Source organism: Raphanus sativus, chromosome 2 (assembly GCF_000801105.2).
Source record: "Raphanus sativus cultivar WK10039 chromosome 2, ASM80110v3, whole genome shotgun sequence".
Taxonomy (NCBI): Eukaryota; Viridiplantae; Streptophyta; class Magnoliopsida; order Brassicales; family Brassicaceae; genus Raphanus; species Raphanus sativus.
In genome coordinates, this window is record NC_079512.1 from 40,214,963 (window position 1) to 40,230,756 (window position 15,794).

Here is a 15,794-nt window from a genome sequence, read left to right on the forward strand (position 1 = left end):
TACAATCCCTTCTACAAATACATTCTTCATAGGCACAACAGGCACAACAACAACAACAACATCTGCAGCAACAGAAGCTGAACAGAGATGACTATTTTGACTACTTAATAAAAAATACATGTGAAATAAGGATCCTCTTTTTTTTTCTCTATCACATCATCTCATTAAATCTCTGGAAAATGCTCAAGATCATTCACCATTGATCATTAGCGACTGAAAAGGAACTTTCTTTATCTCCACAAAAGTAGAATAATCAGTTTTCATCGGTTGCTTCCATGGCTCACCATCCATTTGCAGAAACGCATCTTTCCAATCACCTCCTCTCAGTTCAAACCTAATAGCAGCAGCCTGAAAATATTGATAAAAACCGGTCAAGATGAAACCGAGGCTAAACCGGGACAGGACCGAGGGCAGAAGTGTTTTCTATACCTGAGCAATGTGCTTAGCCGTGATGATTTGAGCCATTACAAATGACGCATGCCAACCTTGCTTCAAACCGAAAATCTCTATCAGCCCATCATCACAATGTGCCTCCACAAATCCTCTCTGTAAAAACGAACAAAAACCCCAAAAAAAAACTATTTCTTTGAAGAAGCTTGAACAGCAAGCAAAGAAACAAAAGATTAGCGTACTGAATAAAAGAAAAACATTACCTTCTCTAAATAGTTTGGTTTCAGATTACCCCATGGATGTCTTCCACTTCCATAATTATCAAGATTCAATACCACAATGGATCTCACGCTATATGTACAAAACCAAAAACACAGATTGTAAAAGTGAATGATAATTATTTTTTAACCAATGTATGTAATAATTAAACTTTTTGTACCTTTTAGGAATCAGGATCTCTTCCCATTCTGAGCAATTTGCCTTTTTAATGTGGATTTTCATTATGTTTCTTAGTCCCCTACAAAATTCATCTTACCACAACATGTCACACACACAACAATAGCTAGGAGATGAGTAAGCTCATAAGAAGCTCTTCACTAGAAATACTAACCTTAAACCCGGATTGCTGACACAAGGCGTGCAAAACCAACCTTGAGTGCAACTGTAACTTGAATAAATAATCTGCAGTGTGATTAATAATCTCATTACAAAACAAGCTTAACCAATACACCATGGAAGATTCAAGGTTCAACAAATCTATAACAACCTTATTTGTAACGGGACCTTGAGCTAGATACGGTTTCTCATTGCGAAGATGATGGAATCCATATGCAACTTGAGCGTCCATACCTTAACAAAACAATACAAGTGTTACCTCAAAAGAAAAGATAAAATGTGTACAAGGATACCGAAAAGAGTAAGTTACCTATGCTGAAGTAGTTGTAGAACACTCCTTCGTAGGACTTTGCTTTAGGAGGTACATCCCCTTCAGCATCCAAAGCCTGGTCAAGTGCAGTTTCTTCTGAAGGCTTCAAAGAATAAGGAGGATCAACGACTTCTCCGGATGGCATCGACACTACAATACTCCAGCTATCTAATTTAGCAACAGGACCTAGAGTCGCTCGGTGCAATGTTCTTTTCATAGCAGATCTCCAAGCAAAAGGAAATGCACCACCCTAAAGAGAGATGGAGAGTGAGAAACAGTTGTTTCAAAAGCATTACCTAAAAGAAAACATTATTAGACTCACTCACTCACTCACCCAATTAAAACTCCTGGAGAGGTCGTTTCCTGTACCAAGAGGAATGACACCAACGGGAGGAATATGTGATTTTCCTTCTTTGTGAAGCTCACCGAGACAACCAAGTACCCAACCAACTGTACCATCACCACCTGCCACCTATCATCATTGCCATTAATTTAACAGATCCAATTCGAACTGCTAAAGTTTAAAAGAATGTGTATATGTATATCTATTAGTCACCATGATCCGAATCCTTTCTCTGCATTCTCTTGCGCATTCATCTCCTTTGGCTGCAATCGTCTCCAAACACGCCAAACCGTACCGTACAAATTCATGGGGTTTCACTTCTGTGAGATCAAATACCTGTAATTGTATAACCACCATCCCATGTGCTCACAAAGCAAAGTACAATTATCAAGAAAAGCAAAAAAAAAAAAAACCTCCAAAGTATTTTTACCCTTCAAATATCAACAACAATCCAAGTAATAAAGTTTCTGCCCTTTTCCATGACAAGAAAAGTTTTATAACCTTTTTCAAGTACCAATAAACTTTTTTAACTGACGAGTCACAATCATAAGCCAAAATAGTGTGTTAACTAACATCCACTAGTTAGAATCAGAGAAAGACAAAAGATTAAAAATCATGACAGAACAGTACACTAAGAATGTCGTCACTCTCAAATTCACATAGATTCTATTTGTACCATATACTTTAGATCATGACAGAAGATTAAATCATGACAGAACAGTACACTAAGAATGTGGTCACTCTCAAATCCACATAGATTCTATTAGTACCATATACTTTAGATCAGAGTGGTTCCATTCACAATCTAAACCCAAATCCAGTTAAGTAGAAAATTAAGGCAAACCCAAATCTAAATTTAAGATCCTCTTCACATAATCTAGATGAGTTCGAGAGTTACGATCTTTAATGTCTGATATACAAAAAAGAAAAAGAAAAAAAAAAAACAGGAACACTGACCTGTTCGTCGCTCATCAACTGTTGAAGCCTCTCTTTAAGAACAGGTCCATGACGACCTCCGCTTTTCGGGTTAATAAACACAACCATCGGTGCATGAGGAGGAGCTAACTCCTCAGTGGCGGCTGCGGCGCCGGGAAGTAACAAATGGTCCGGAACCGCGGTGGAGTCTTTCCGCTCGATGCAATCTCGCATGGCGAGTCGGAGATACTCAGGCATCACTATCCTCCGACGAAGCTCCTCTCTGTCTACGCCTACCCACGCTAGGTTACCGAAACCGCAGCCTCTCGTCGTCACCGCATCGTCAGTCTTCGCCGACGGTCGTGCAACCACGAAGTTAGTCGTCGACGCCTCGCCGACGGACCTCGGTGTCTCCATATTCTCTCCGGTGATCGAATTCGTTAGGGAACAGATTAAAAACTGAAACTTGATCGAACTTCGAAGACTTGAGTTTTGTTCCCGAGACAATTCAAAAGCTTTTTAAAAAAAAAATTATTTTAAAGATTTTTAAAGTGTTTCGAAGACAGAGCAAATCTGTATGTTCGGTTCGATGCGATGTGCATGTGTTTATTAGATTTTCCCCGAAAAGTTTTATTTATGACTTTTCTACACTTTAATTGAAATGCCCATATGTGGACTACGTATTTACACAATTGCCACTTTTAGCTTTATAAAGTTTACTTGATTTTTGTTCTTTCTTGTGAGCAAATTTTGAAGTTTAGACTGGAAGGTGACTTGTGCCAAAAAAAAAGACTGGAAGGTAACTGACCGAGCAGACATAAGAACATTACTAGAGTCAATACAATAAGAAGATGTTTTTCTTTTGTTCTTTGAGCTATATACTCAATTATTATTTTTACATGCTTGCCGTAATAACTCGTAAGATCTTATGAACGGCAGATTTGATATACGGTTTGGATTCAGAAATATATAAAGCAGTGTATCAAAGGCGAGGTACTTGCCGCACGTTATGAATGTAAAAGGGTAAAAAGGACAATCACAAAGCAGTGGACTGGGTCAGGATGACATTACTGGTGTTGTTGGATCGTGAAGCTGTCATATCCAGATATTTATTGCATCTTATCAACGGTGTGTTGCATAACCACTTTTAGTTTACTAGAGTCTAGAATTGATTTTCTCTTTTTAGCTTTGAAAAACATTATTACAAGTCCACAAGTACAACCACGTCTAGAGCTGAGTGAGAGAGAAAAGTTGTGAGAATACCTAAACCATATCCAAGTTTCACTCTATATATCAGTTGATAAATTGTCACTCCCAAAGACAGAGAGGAAAACATTTGAACGTAAGTGAGTAAACGAAAAGAAGAAAAGTCTATTCAATTGATTACATGGTGCCGGCGTCTTCAATTCAACAGAAGTAATATGGAGCCGGATTTTGGATCCATGTCTTAACTAACTAAAGCCCACAATAGCTATGGGTGTGTGGTTTTATAGTCCACTAGTAGTGTAAAGGCCCTATACTTCCACAGATCCTTTATCGACAATTAATTCTCATAATTTAGTTCTCACCTTGAGAAGAATCCAATAAAAGTTTATAACTATACAAAAAATCTTATGAAAAGGTGTTTAATCCGGATAAACGAAACCGATCCAAAAAAACTTGGTTTAAAATTTGTATACTTTTTTATTTATCGAAAACTTTTAAAACAAATTTAAATCAAACTTATAAAATTCAAATTTGCAGAGACGTTTCAACTATACATCATATAATAATTCATATTGGTTGGAAATTTTTAGAACATGAAATGTTGAATCATAACCAATCTGATTTTGCAATGAGTTGTTTTAATTAGTTTTGAATCTTAAACTAACATAACTATTTTCAAAATGTTAGTAAATCAATTTGCTTATCGAAATCATCCTTGTTATTGGTTAGGCATCATTTTCACACCATAAACAATTTTTGGTGTCTTTCAAATTTATCTGAATTTGGATATTAGTGAAAATTATATAAAATGTGTGGATTAGCATATAATGATATAACTGGTTCTGACCACCAAAAGAAAAGTAATACTAGTGGCTGGCAAAAGAAAAAGGAGGCATAGAGTGATAGAAATCGAAATTGGAAGACTGCCAAATTGTTGTGGACAGTGAGAGGGAAAGGTGGACATGTAGATGTAGTCATCAGGGGTACACACAATTCACATTTTCTTGGTGTCAAACTCTCGAAACCGCGTCCGAAACAAAAATAAAAATTATGATTCAGTTTGTTTTCAATTCGCTATTTTGAATGGAATCAAATTATACAAACTTTTATTTTCTAACTATATAGAAAATAGTTACCTAAAAAAAATGTCATGCATGACCAGGGGCGGACGTATATTGTGAGCAACGGGATCACGCCCCCGACTAATTTTTTTTTTCTTTAAGTAATCATCAAGAGATTGGATCAAATTCAATGACAAAGCTCCCGGTTAATTTAATTTTTTTGTAACTGCCCCTTATTAAAAGCTCTCCTAGATCCGCCCATGTGCATGACCCACGTGGATTCGACGATTCATGCACAGTTTTGGAGTATCGATCGCATATGATATGAACCCAAACACTGAGACTTGTTCTTACAGTTGATTTTTGATATGTAATCCAGTTTAAGATTTAGATTTCGGTTTAAACTTTTCATTTAGGAGTCAACAATTAGTTCGGGATTAGTTCTATAAATTGACCATGAAATAGTCAACTGTTAAAATTTAAACAGAAAATTAGTTCGGGAATAAGTTCTATAAATGCATAAAATCAACAGGATTTTTGATATGTAATACAGTTGATTTTTTTTTTAATTAAATGAAAAGTTTAAACCGAAAATTAGTTTCTGTTTAAATTTTAACAGTTGACTATTTTATGGTCAATTTTGCGCAGTCAACAATTAGTTCGGGAATAATTTTGCGCAAGCAATACTTAGATATTAAAAATGTTGATTTCAAAATAGTTGGGGAATAAAATGCTCATTTTCCCTATCATGTGACACTTGAATCACTGAAAGTACACCTAAGAATTTGTATTTATTACTCCCTCTGTTTCAATATAAATAATATTTTAGAAAGAGTATTTTGTTTCAAATTAGATGAAGTTTTGAGATTTTAAGATTAATTTTAACTTTATTGAAAACTGTTTGGCCAATTAAATTTAGCCAATTAAATTTTACTGTATTTTTTGGTATTGGTTAACTGGTTTTAATATTATATCTTTGAAATATTTTTTTCAGAAAATTTTAGTTTTATTAATCTTTGTGCAATAAAAAAATATTATAAAACGGAAGGAGTACAAAATAAATGAGCTATTAATGTGATTCGGCCGTATCAACTAGTAATAAACTTAGAGCATGATTATTGTGGAACTCTTATGGAAAGACTCTTATATTCCGCTAATAACATCTCCGTAAGAAATCCCCAAAATCATGCTCTTGCTAGTTACTGGATTTAGCTTATATTTAAAATTGGGGTTTACAATATCTTAATACATGGGTTAGTCAATCTTCTCGTTAGCAATTTTGACTCGTCATATTCATCGGTAGTAGTCAGACGTGTTGAGTATTTTTTGTTGCGTGGGTATGTCTTTTTTTTTTATTTTTATTTTGTGCACGCGTGGGTATCTGTCTTTGATAAATACATTTTGACCTAGACTGTAGTCTTCCTTTGCGTGAATGCAATTTTTTAATGAATTGTCTCACCCTTCCTAATTAACCAGCCTCAGAATCAGGGGATAAGATTTCCTTCTCCATTTGAAGGGATATCTAATAACGTCACTGACACATTTTTTATACATTTATGTAACATTATAAAGCAGGTAACAACTTAGAACTCACAGGGCCTTTTGTTAACTTTACAATTTCCTCGCTTATAAAGAAATAGAGATGAAATCATCATTTCATAATTATATATTTGCAGGCTTTTTTGAACGAATATGTTTTGTCGGAGAAAATAGAGGGGTTTTTGCCACCATCATGGACGAACAATGTGGTTTGGAACAGCGATGTTATTATTCTTCAACTACGTAAAAGTGGGGACATTTTTGTTAGGTGTAGTGTTCCTATAAACTCCAAAATGTCTATAATAGCTGAACAAAAAAAATTATATGAAATAAATATTTTTGTGGTCGATAAATCTTATTGAAACTTTTAAGAGATGGTTAACTTCATGAAATGATTACTAAAAGCTCAATCGGAAATCTGATGGAAATAAAGGTACGATTTGGGAGTAAATAAAATGACTAAAAATAGTATTATTTCGAAAGCGCAATTATTAATCTCTCGAAATATTTCATTTTTTGGTAAAAATATTTAGATATTGTAAATATATTATTTTGTTGAATAAATTATACACTATAAAAATTATTAAAGGGAAAATGTATAATAGCAAAACAAAACCTTATTTGAACAATTTGTGATTCGGTTTAACGTTAATTTATGTTTCGTTAGTATTATGATGTCCAATACTTCGATAAATGATTCGGTTTAACGCTGATCTATATTTCGTTAGTACTTTTTTTTTGCCAGCTAAACTTTTATTTTATTAAAAGGCAAAGCCCAGAACCAAACACAAAAAAAACCAAAAACAAACGGGTCTACAACTGAAAAACCAACAAAAACCCAAAACTAATGGGCTTAAAGACAATGGGACAAAGCCCAGCCCAGAAACTGATTGGCACAACCCACCACGCGCCCAGACCACGCGTCCTAAAATAAAAAGGACGATCCACGCGTTAAGCGATACGCTTCCCACCGCCACGCGACACCCGCTCGCTGCTTTGATTCACAAACACCAAGACGTCGCCGGAGAAGACGAAACCACCTGTAGTTTCGCTGGAACTTCACCGGAGTCAAAGAATCCGACACCCTTTTTCCGCCTGGACTAAAAAGGAGAGAAACATCGAGTCAATCTCGATATCTCATCCCAAGCCACCGGAAACACCACTACACCGGAACAAAACTCAATCTCCATCCCAGTTGTCTATATCAGCTTCACTTCCTCCGAGAGCTTCACCGATCTAATCGGAATCTCAATCGAAGAAAAAAGCCAACCAACCAAGATTTAGCCGCTACATCGCATCCAAAAGAGAGAGGGTCAGACAGCAAAGCCGGCGGCGCGAGGTTGAACAAACCTCCACTCCCCGGAGTCGAAAAGCCAACCGCCCACCGTGAGAAAAGTGCGACGCCGGAGTCAGAACCGGCCACACCACATCGAAAAGACCGCCGTGTGCCAGAATCATCACCGCCAAGAGGAACCACCACGAAGACTCTTTCTCTCTCTTAAACTTAGAGAGAAGGCAGAGCTTCTACCATTCCTCCTATATCTCTATATTTCGTTAGTACTTAGCATTGTGATGTCCAATACGTTGGTGAATTTATCAATCAAATAACTTTGCACAAGTGGAAAAACTGAAATGCACCGTCTAATCTTTATACGTATAATAAGTTTTATAAGTAATCTTTAGAATGATTTTTTCATCTGTCCAGGATTCATATGTAGTATATGCCATATGGAAAATGGTAACTAAAGGGCAAAGTTGTCATTGCGATAGAAACAGTAGGTCGACAAGAATTGTACGTGTAGTGTAATAAATGGAGAAAGCTGAAACTCTTACCTTCTTTGCAAACTTGCACTTTTATGTTTATCGGCCTTTTGCGATAAATCTATTCTTTTGCGTCAGCTTTTCTTTTCTTTTCATTCCATCGCTACACGACAATTTCCGTCTCGTCGAAGACCATTATTTTGGATCCAAGAACCCAAAGACCCCATCGTAGACCTGTACAGAATGACTCGGTTTGCAAATTTGCAATCTAAACCGAAACTATTAAGATATCCGAAGATAGTCCAAAACTTAATTTAACGCTTTCACTTTCAGATGTGAAACTCATTTGACAATCTTAGATCGTAATATATGTGTCTTGATTTCTAAGAAGAATATATTTTTTTTTCTTTTAGAAGAATAGATTACTTTAACTTACTCCTTTAAAAAAAAAAGGAGTGTATATGATATTTGGGCGGTGATGATGATGGATTTGGCTATGATACTATACGAATATGTTAACCAAAACTCACTAATATTGTAGAGACATATAGTATATAGGAGTATATTGCAGATGTCTACCTAGTTAACCTTTCGTTCTTTTTAAAAAAAAACAAGAGATATATCTTCTATCGATGAATGTAGTACTCCTATTCAGTTAGTCCTAATCATATACCATTGATAATGTTAATGAATATTCGGAAGTTAAAAGAAGGGGTGTGTGGGATATGGAAAAGAGAAGAGTATAACAGAGAAAAGTTTAGTGTAAAAAGGCTGCAAAGGAGTAGTAGTTGGTTAAAAAGTGAGTGAACTCGATAAACGCGTAGCCCTAAAGGCAAAGCGTGCGTTACTCAGTCTTACCCTGTTACCCAATTATTTTTTATATTTTATATTTTATTTATATCTACTATTCCCTTTGTTTGTAAGTAATTTTAAGTTTTTTTTTGATTCAAAATGTAAACAGTTTCACGTGTTTAGATATTTTTTATTGGATATAGTATAATCAATCAATTAAATAAAACTGCTTATGTTAAGTTATATATAAAATTTCTTATCTTATCTTTGTGCTTTATGTAAACAGTTTCACATACATAACTAAATAATAATTTCTTATCTTTGTGCTTTATGTAAAATTATCTACACAATAAAACAGGAAGAGTATAAAATATGATGGACGAAAAGCATTTACAGCATTCTCTTAAGTTTTCATTTATTTATTTATTTTTATAGTGATCTTTAAACTAAAAATAAAGTTATTTTGTAAATTGCATGCAGATAGTTTCATCGACTATTTAAATACTTTTTTATTTTTCTTTCTGTTGCTTTTGAGTTTCAACAACTTTCAGCGACTGATTTATTCATCTTAAACTATAGTATTTTTTTATAAATTAATATTTGATAAGTTAACAAACACAATAAATTAATAAATTTATTCCATTTCAAGTTTGGTTGATGTAAAATAATAGACATATCGATAAAATAATAATAGACAATAAATTTTTATATAAATATATATGATCCCACTAGATCATAAATTAATAACTACAGTAAATTTTATATAAACATATATAAATCTATTGCTGTATATCTTTCATCTCTAATTTTATTTTAATTTTATTGAATTGCATATAAAATTTGTATTATATGATATTTATTCACTATACATGAAATATATCAATAATCTAATGAAAATAGTTAAAATTCAAATCTATAAAACCTAACCAATATATAATATCATAAATGAAATATTATTTTCGTTTTTCTACATTAAAATATTTTTTTTAAAAATAGAAATCTAAAAAAATCTCCTAAATTAATAATTCTATAAATTATAAATTTTATAGTCCCAACATTATTATTTATAGAGTTTTTACAGTAGATGGATCTCTTGGCCAATCAATATATCCACTAATTATTTTATTGAAACATGAATATATGTATTTGAGTTTCCTTGCATTATTGGTTCTAACAAATGAAATGTAACAATTATGAAGGGTAACAAATGAAATAAAGACAATGAGTTTGGTGTAGAAGTAAGAGTTCTTTTTTTTTTTTTTTGATCAAGAAGTAAGAGTCTTTTTGCACAAAATAGATTGTGTATTAAATGGTCTCTGAATTTATTGGGTCGGCTCGCACATCGGCACATGTGATGACCTTACAATTCTTGTCTCAGCATTTAATATTCTTTATCCAAGTAATGAAAAAGTGAATTGTTATTGTTGAGTTCAAAATCAATGTTATGATCTTTGTGATTTGTTTATTTGTTCCAAAAGGATGTCAAGGTGTCGTCAAGCATTTGGTTATTTGTATCAAATTGGTTTAGGGGGCTATATATCTTGCTTTTAAAGAAAAAGTTTTGTGTATGTTATAAACATTATCGCCTTCAGTCAAAATAGCAACTCTAAAAGTATTTGTGTTGTATCTTTTTATCATGTTTCTGATCGTTTTTTTTTTTGTTTTATAACCGTGGGGTTCCCAGGCGGTAAATCCAAACTAATTCCCACGAGACCTTCCATCCGGGCACGCACGGTTATAGGTGGGAATATTGGTAAGGCGACTCGAACCCAGGGCGGGCACTCCAGCTGGAGTTCCATTACCACTAGGCCAAGAGCTCTTGGTTTCGTTTCTTCAGCTTCAAAGTTAAGTTATATGTTCATTGTGATCGTCGTTCATTATGAGAAGTTCAAATGTATTTCATTGCAAAATATAAACAAGAAACTTGCATAGGAAAAACTCAATAAATAATCGAACAAGAAATGTCAAAATGTTTAGTTTCAAATCATCTGTCAAATTAACCTAGCCTTGAAATACTTACGTCTATGGATTTTTTTTTCTACACTCCCCTTCTCAAAATAAATTTGGCTTTGGGAATATTTTTCTGTTGTGGAACGACTGTTGTATAAATTTTTTTTTCTGGTATTACGTAAAAGTATAAGATCATTTTCAGTGGTTCACACTATTTTTCACTCTAAAATATAATAACTTTATAATAAATTTGGAATTTATTCCAATGGTACTCTATTTTAGAGTGAAAATATAGTGATTAACAAAAAAACAAATTACTTTATATTTAGAGTAAATCTATATTTTAATTTATATAGAGTAAAAAATAAAGTACTATTGACACACTTTTACTTTAAACTCTATTTCAAAACGAAAAATAAAATGGAGCTGGAGTTTTTTCTTCAAGATTGTGAATAAAACTAGGAATCACATGTGATAAATATACATATCGGTTTACGACCATTCATTGTGGTGGTACTTTTTATATGAACAAAATATATACAATACAAGTATAGTTTTATTTTAAATGTGTGCATGGTATATAGACACAACATTTATTAAACTAAGATATTAATAATTTATTTATTAATTAGTTGCAAAATTCTAACAAAAGATTAAAAAGGAATAACTTTTGAAACGGCGGAAATGAGTCAGAAGAGAGTAAAAAGGCAAATACGAAAAGGTGAAAGCTTTTTCTGGCGATTCCTTTTGCAGGGATTGCGTGTGAAACACAGATATTTCGTTTTTAAAGGTAAAACCCAAAAATGATAAAAACAAATAAAAAGTAAAAAGATTTTTTCACCTACACGTTTTCAGTGGCACGTGAGCACACCTCCCTTTACGATCAGAAACGAAACACTGAAGCGATGTCTTACACGCGCTAGCTTCAAACGCGTGAAACTAGTTTGTCTTATTTCTCTGACTAGATTCAACTTTTATTGCGTCATCAAAACATTGTTTAGTTGTTACCTTTTTTTCCACACTCATCCGAAAGTAGTGACAATAAATACAAATTCTAAGCGTATTTTTTTATAAAAAAATATATATATTTCGCAACCGTATAGCAAATTACAAAGACAAATGTTATATCTTGTAGATGAACTACTGGTTACACCCCCAAAAATAACGTTCATTTAAAATTTTGGAAAACACTTATTCTGTCAAACCAAATATTTTAGTCTTAATATTACGAATATCAGTTGGATGTTTATGGTCCAAAAAGGTAGAAACTAACGCAATTTTCAAACCAAGTTAATGACTTTGAGGCCTTTGTCCCATTGTAGCTGCAAACAAAAAAAGGACAGCTTGGTAATTTCAAACCGATGTTATAATATTTGGCGTCGAATAAATTCAAATAGATAGACATTGAAAAGCTGTGAAAAAGTTTCGAAGTTCTTGTGAAGCAGATGATCCCATCTTTCTTTTCCTTCACCAATCTTTTTCCCCCCCACGCGCGCTCTCACACACAAGACAGATACACTGCAAATCCACAGTGAGTCAAGAACAGAGACATCAGAGAAAGAGAGAGATAACTTTTTGAAAAAGCTTCTATTTTTTACCTTTCTGTTGATCGCTTTTGGTTTTTCTGTAAAAAGCCATCTTTTGTGTTGCTCCTTTTTTTACCTGATAAACAATTTTCCCTGCCAAAACTTTCTTTCACTTTCTTATTAAATTTTAATATCTTGGCCGGTCCAGAAAAGCTCTTTGTGCAAAGGTTTCTTCTCATTAAGATAACATAGAGAAAAAAAACAGCAGCCAATACCTTTTCTTTCTTGTTGTTGTTGTTGTTGAGATGAGAGCAGATTTGATTACAATACAGCAAACGTTGACGCCGGAAGCAGCGACTGTTCTTAACCAGTCGATCGCCGAGGCGACACGTCGCAACCATGGCCACACGACTCCTCTCCACGTGGCGGCCACTCTCTTATCCTCCTCCTCTGGTTTTCTCCGACAAGCCTGCATCAAATCACACCCAAACTCCTCTCACCCACTCCAGTGCCGAGCTCTCGAGCTCTGTTTCAGCGTCGCCCTCGAACGCCTCCCCACTACAACCACATCGCAAACGCAGGAGCCGCCTCTGCTTTCAAACGCACTAACCGCGGCTTTAAAACGCGCGCAGGCTCACCAGCGGCGCGGTTGCCCCGAGCAGCAGCAGCAGCCGCTTCTGGCCGTGAAAGTCGAGCTCGAGCAGCTCATCATTTCGATCCTCGACGACCCGAGCGTAAGCCGGGTCATGCGGGAGGCTAGCTTCTCTAGCCCCGCCGTCAAATCCGCGATCGAACAGTCGCTTTCCGGTAATTCCGTTACTCCGAGACAAACCGGGATAGTTAACACGTCTTCAATCGGGTTCGGTTATCGACCTGTACCGGTTCCGGTTAACCGGAATCCTTACGTTAATCCCCGGTTACAGCAAAACGTCTCCTCCTCCGGGGGTGGGATGGTGATGCAGAGGACAGACGAAGCTAAACGTGTCATGGAGGTTATGACCCGGACCCGGAAAAGAAACCCGGTTCTCGTCGGCGACTCGGAGCCTCAGATTCTCGTGAAAGAGATTCTAAGGAAGATCGAGACCGGAGAACTCTCCGACGGACCGCTTCGCGGTTTCCAGGTGATCCGGCTAGAGAACGAGTCGACGAGGTTCGGCGAAATCTCCGGTTTAGTTGAGACTCGGTTAGGTAACTCGGAGTTAACCGGTGGTGTTGTTCTCGATCTCGGAGATTTGAAGTGGTTAGCGGCGAACAACGGAGGAGGAGGCGGTTTAGGAGCTGTGGTGGAGATGAGGAAGCTTTTGGAGAGATACAAAGGGAGGTTGTATTTCATTGGTACGGCCACTTGTGAGACTTATCTACGTTGTCAGGTTTATTACCCTTCCATGGAGAACGACTGCGATCTTCAAGCCATTCCGATCGCCAACAAATCTCTTCTTCTTCCGACCATGTTCCAAAGGTTTGTGTCTTTTTATTCCACTGTTATTAAATTTTCGGACAAAGTCTCAGTTTTATATTTTTGGTTCTATTTTTGTTTTGCTCAGGCTTGGGAGCAACAACAACAATACTTTGTTATTAAACAGTAACAATATATCTCCGACGAGAACCTCTCAGATTCCGGCGGGTAAAATGAGCTGTTGCCCTCGGTGTTTGCAAGGTTATGAAAACGATGTTGCTAAATTGGAAAAATCGTTAACCGGAGATAACCGGTCGGTCTTGCCGCAGTGGCTGCAGAACGCTAAAGTTGACAGCGTCGGTGACAAGAAACCTGTAAGTCTTATTGGTGAATTGATTCAAACATAAGAAACCGTTTTTTTTTTCTTTTTTGCATTTGAATATTAATTTTTGTTTTGTTTGTTTTTATTAGACCAAAGATCAAGAGATCGTGGAGTTGCAGAAGAAATGGAACGACTTGTGTTTGCGTTTACATCCGAAACAGTCTCCGTCTGAAAGAACAACATCTCCTTCGTCCTTGTCGTCTATCATGAAACCCAACCCAATATCGAACATAACTCCACCAGGGAGTCCGATCGGTACAGATTTGGTACTAGGACGACCTAATAACAAAGGTGTATCCTCACGGGAGAAGAAGTCTCGTGAAGAGCGTATTGGAAAGCTAGGAGATTCTTTTGATATTGATCTATTCAAGAAGCTACTCAAGGGCTTAGCTAAAAGCGTCTGGTGGCAGCACGACGCAGCCTCTTCGGTAGCTTCAGCGATTACAGAATGCAAACACGGAAACGGGAGATCAAAGGGTGATATTTGGTTAATGTTCACCGGTCCAGACAGAACCGGGAAGACCAGAATGGCGTCTGCGCTGTCCGATCTCGTCTCTGGAGGAAGCCAACCGATAACCATCAGCCTCGGTTCGCGTTCACGGACCGACGATGGTTTAAGCCTCCGAGGCAAAACGGCGTTGGATAGATTAGCGGAAACGGTTAGGAGAAACCCGTTTGCGGTTATCGTGATGGAAGACATCGATGAAGCTGATGTGTTGCTGCGTAACAACGTGAAGCTAGCGATGGAACGAGGGAGGATCTGCGATTCGTATGGACGTGAGGTTAGTCTAGGGAACGTTATTATAATCCTGACTACGGATTCATCGCTCGGTTTAGCGGGGAACGTTGTTCCTATCGACGAGACGAGACTAGAGAGTCTGGTGGGCAGCAGAGGATGGACGTTAAGACTCTCTGTTTGCAACGGAAGCAGTACACGTAAACGCAAACCAAACTGGCTTTGCAATGATCAGACAAAGCAGAGGAAAGAGATATGTTTTGATTTGAACGAAGCGGTCGAGGTTGATTCGTCTAGTGATGTAACGGTCGAGCACAACGAACAAGAGGACAATAGTAACTTCCTCCACAAGCTAGTGGCGTTAGCAGACGACGCTATAGTCTTTAGACCGGTCGATTTTGGTTCGATCAAGAGCAAAACTGCGGAATCTTTAAAGAAACGTTTCGGTGACGGTCTCGCGGTGGAGATCGAAGACGAGGCTCTGGAGAGGATCGCTGGTGCTATTTGGCTTAGCAAGATTAGCTTAGAGGAGTGGCTTGAGGAAGCAATGGGTTCGAGCTTGAATAGCGTAAAGTCTCGAGTGTGTTCTTCTTCAGAAGATTCTGTGATTAGGATTCAGTTTGAAGATGATGTAAGTGATCGAAATTCTGGAGGTTATCTTCCGAGTAGTATAAGAACAGTGGTCGTTTGAGTAATTTTTTTTTTGTTGGTAAGGAGGGGTGGATTCGTAATTAATGAATTGGGGAAGGGGGAAAGATGTAAATAGTGTTATGTCTCCAAACCGTCTTTGGCGGGGAGAGAAAAGTTCGGTAAACATTACAGTAAAAAAGAGTTATCAACGGCTCAGAATAATTTACATCCTTTTTATGATA

The 15,794-nt window shown here is 36.4% G+C and overlaps 2 protein-coding genes across 2 annotated transcripts; one reads left to right on the plus strand and one right to left on the minus strand.

Annotated features, from left to right (window-relative positions):
* Positions 1-6: 6 nt before the first annotated feature.
* On the minus strand, positions 7-3,182 carry LOC108818345 (diacylglycerol kinase 7). Its single transcript, XM_018591304.2, has 10 exons — positions 2,616-3,182; positions 1,872-1,994; positions 1,650-1,787; positions 1,316-1,565; positions 1,157-1,239; positions 1,001-1,071; positions 830-907; positions 654-741; positions 430-546; positions 7-348 (listed from the first exon to the last, which is right to left on the minus strand). The coding sequence occupies exons 1-10, from the start codon at positions 2,988-2,990 to the stop codon at positions 190-192; spliced, it is 1,482 nt and encodes a 493-aa protein (XP_018446806.1). The 5' UTR covers positions 2,991-3,182; the 3' UTR covers positions 7-189.
* Positions 3,183-12,317: 9,135 nt separating this feature from the next.
* LOC108843580 (protein SMAX1-LIKE 2) lies at positions 12,318-15,794 on the plus strand. Its single transcript, XM_018616809.2, has 3 exons — positions 12,318-13,867; positions 13,953-14,178; positions 14,276-15,794. The coding sequence occupies exons 1-3, from the start codon at positions 12,714-12,716 to the stop codon at positions 15,611-15,613; spliced, it is 2,718 nt and encodes a 905-aa protein (XP_018472311.2). The 5' UTR covers positions 12,318-12,713; the 3' UTR covers positions 15,614-15,794.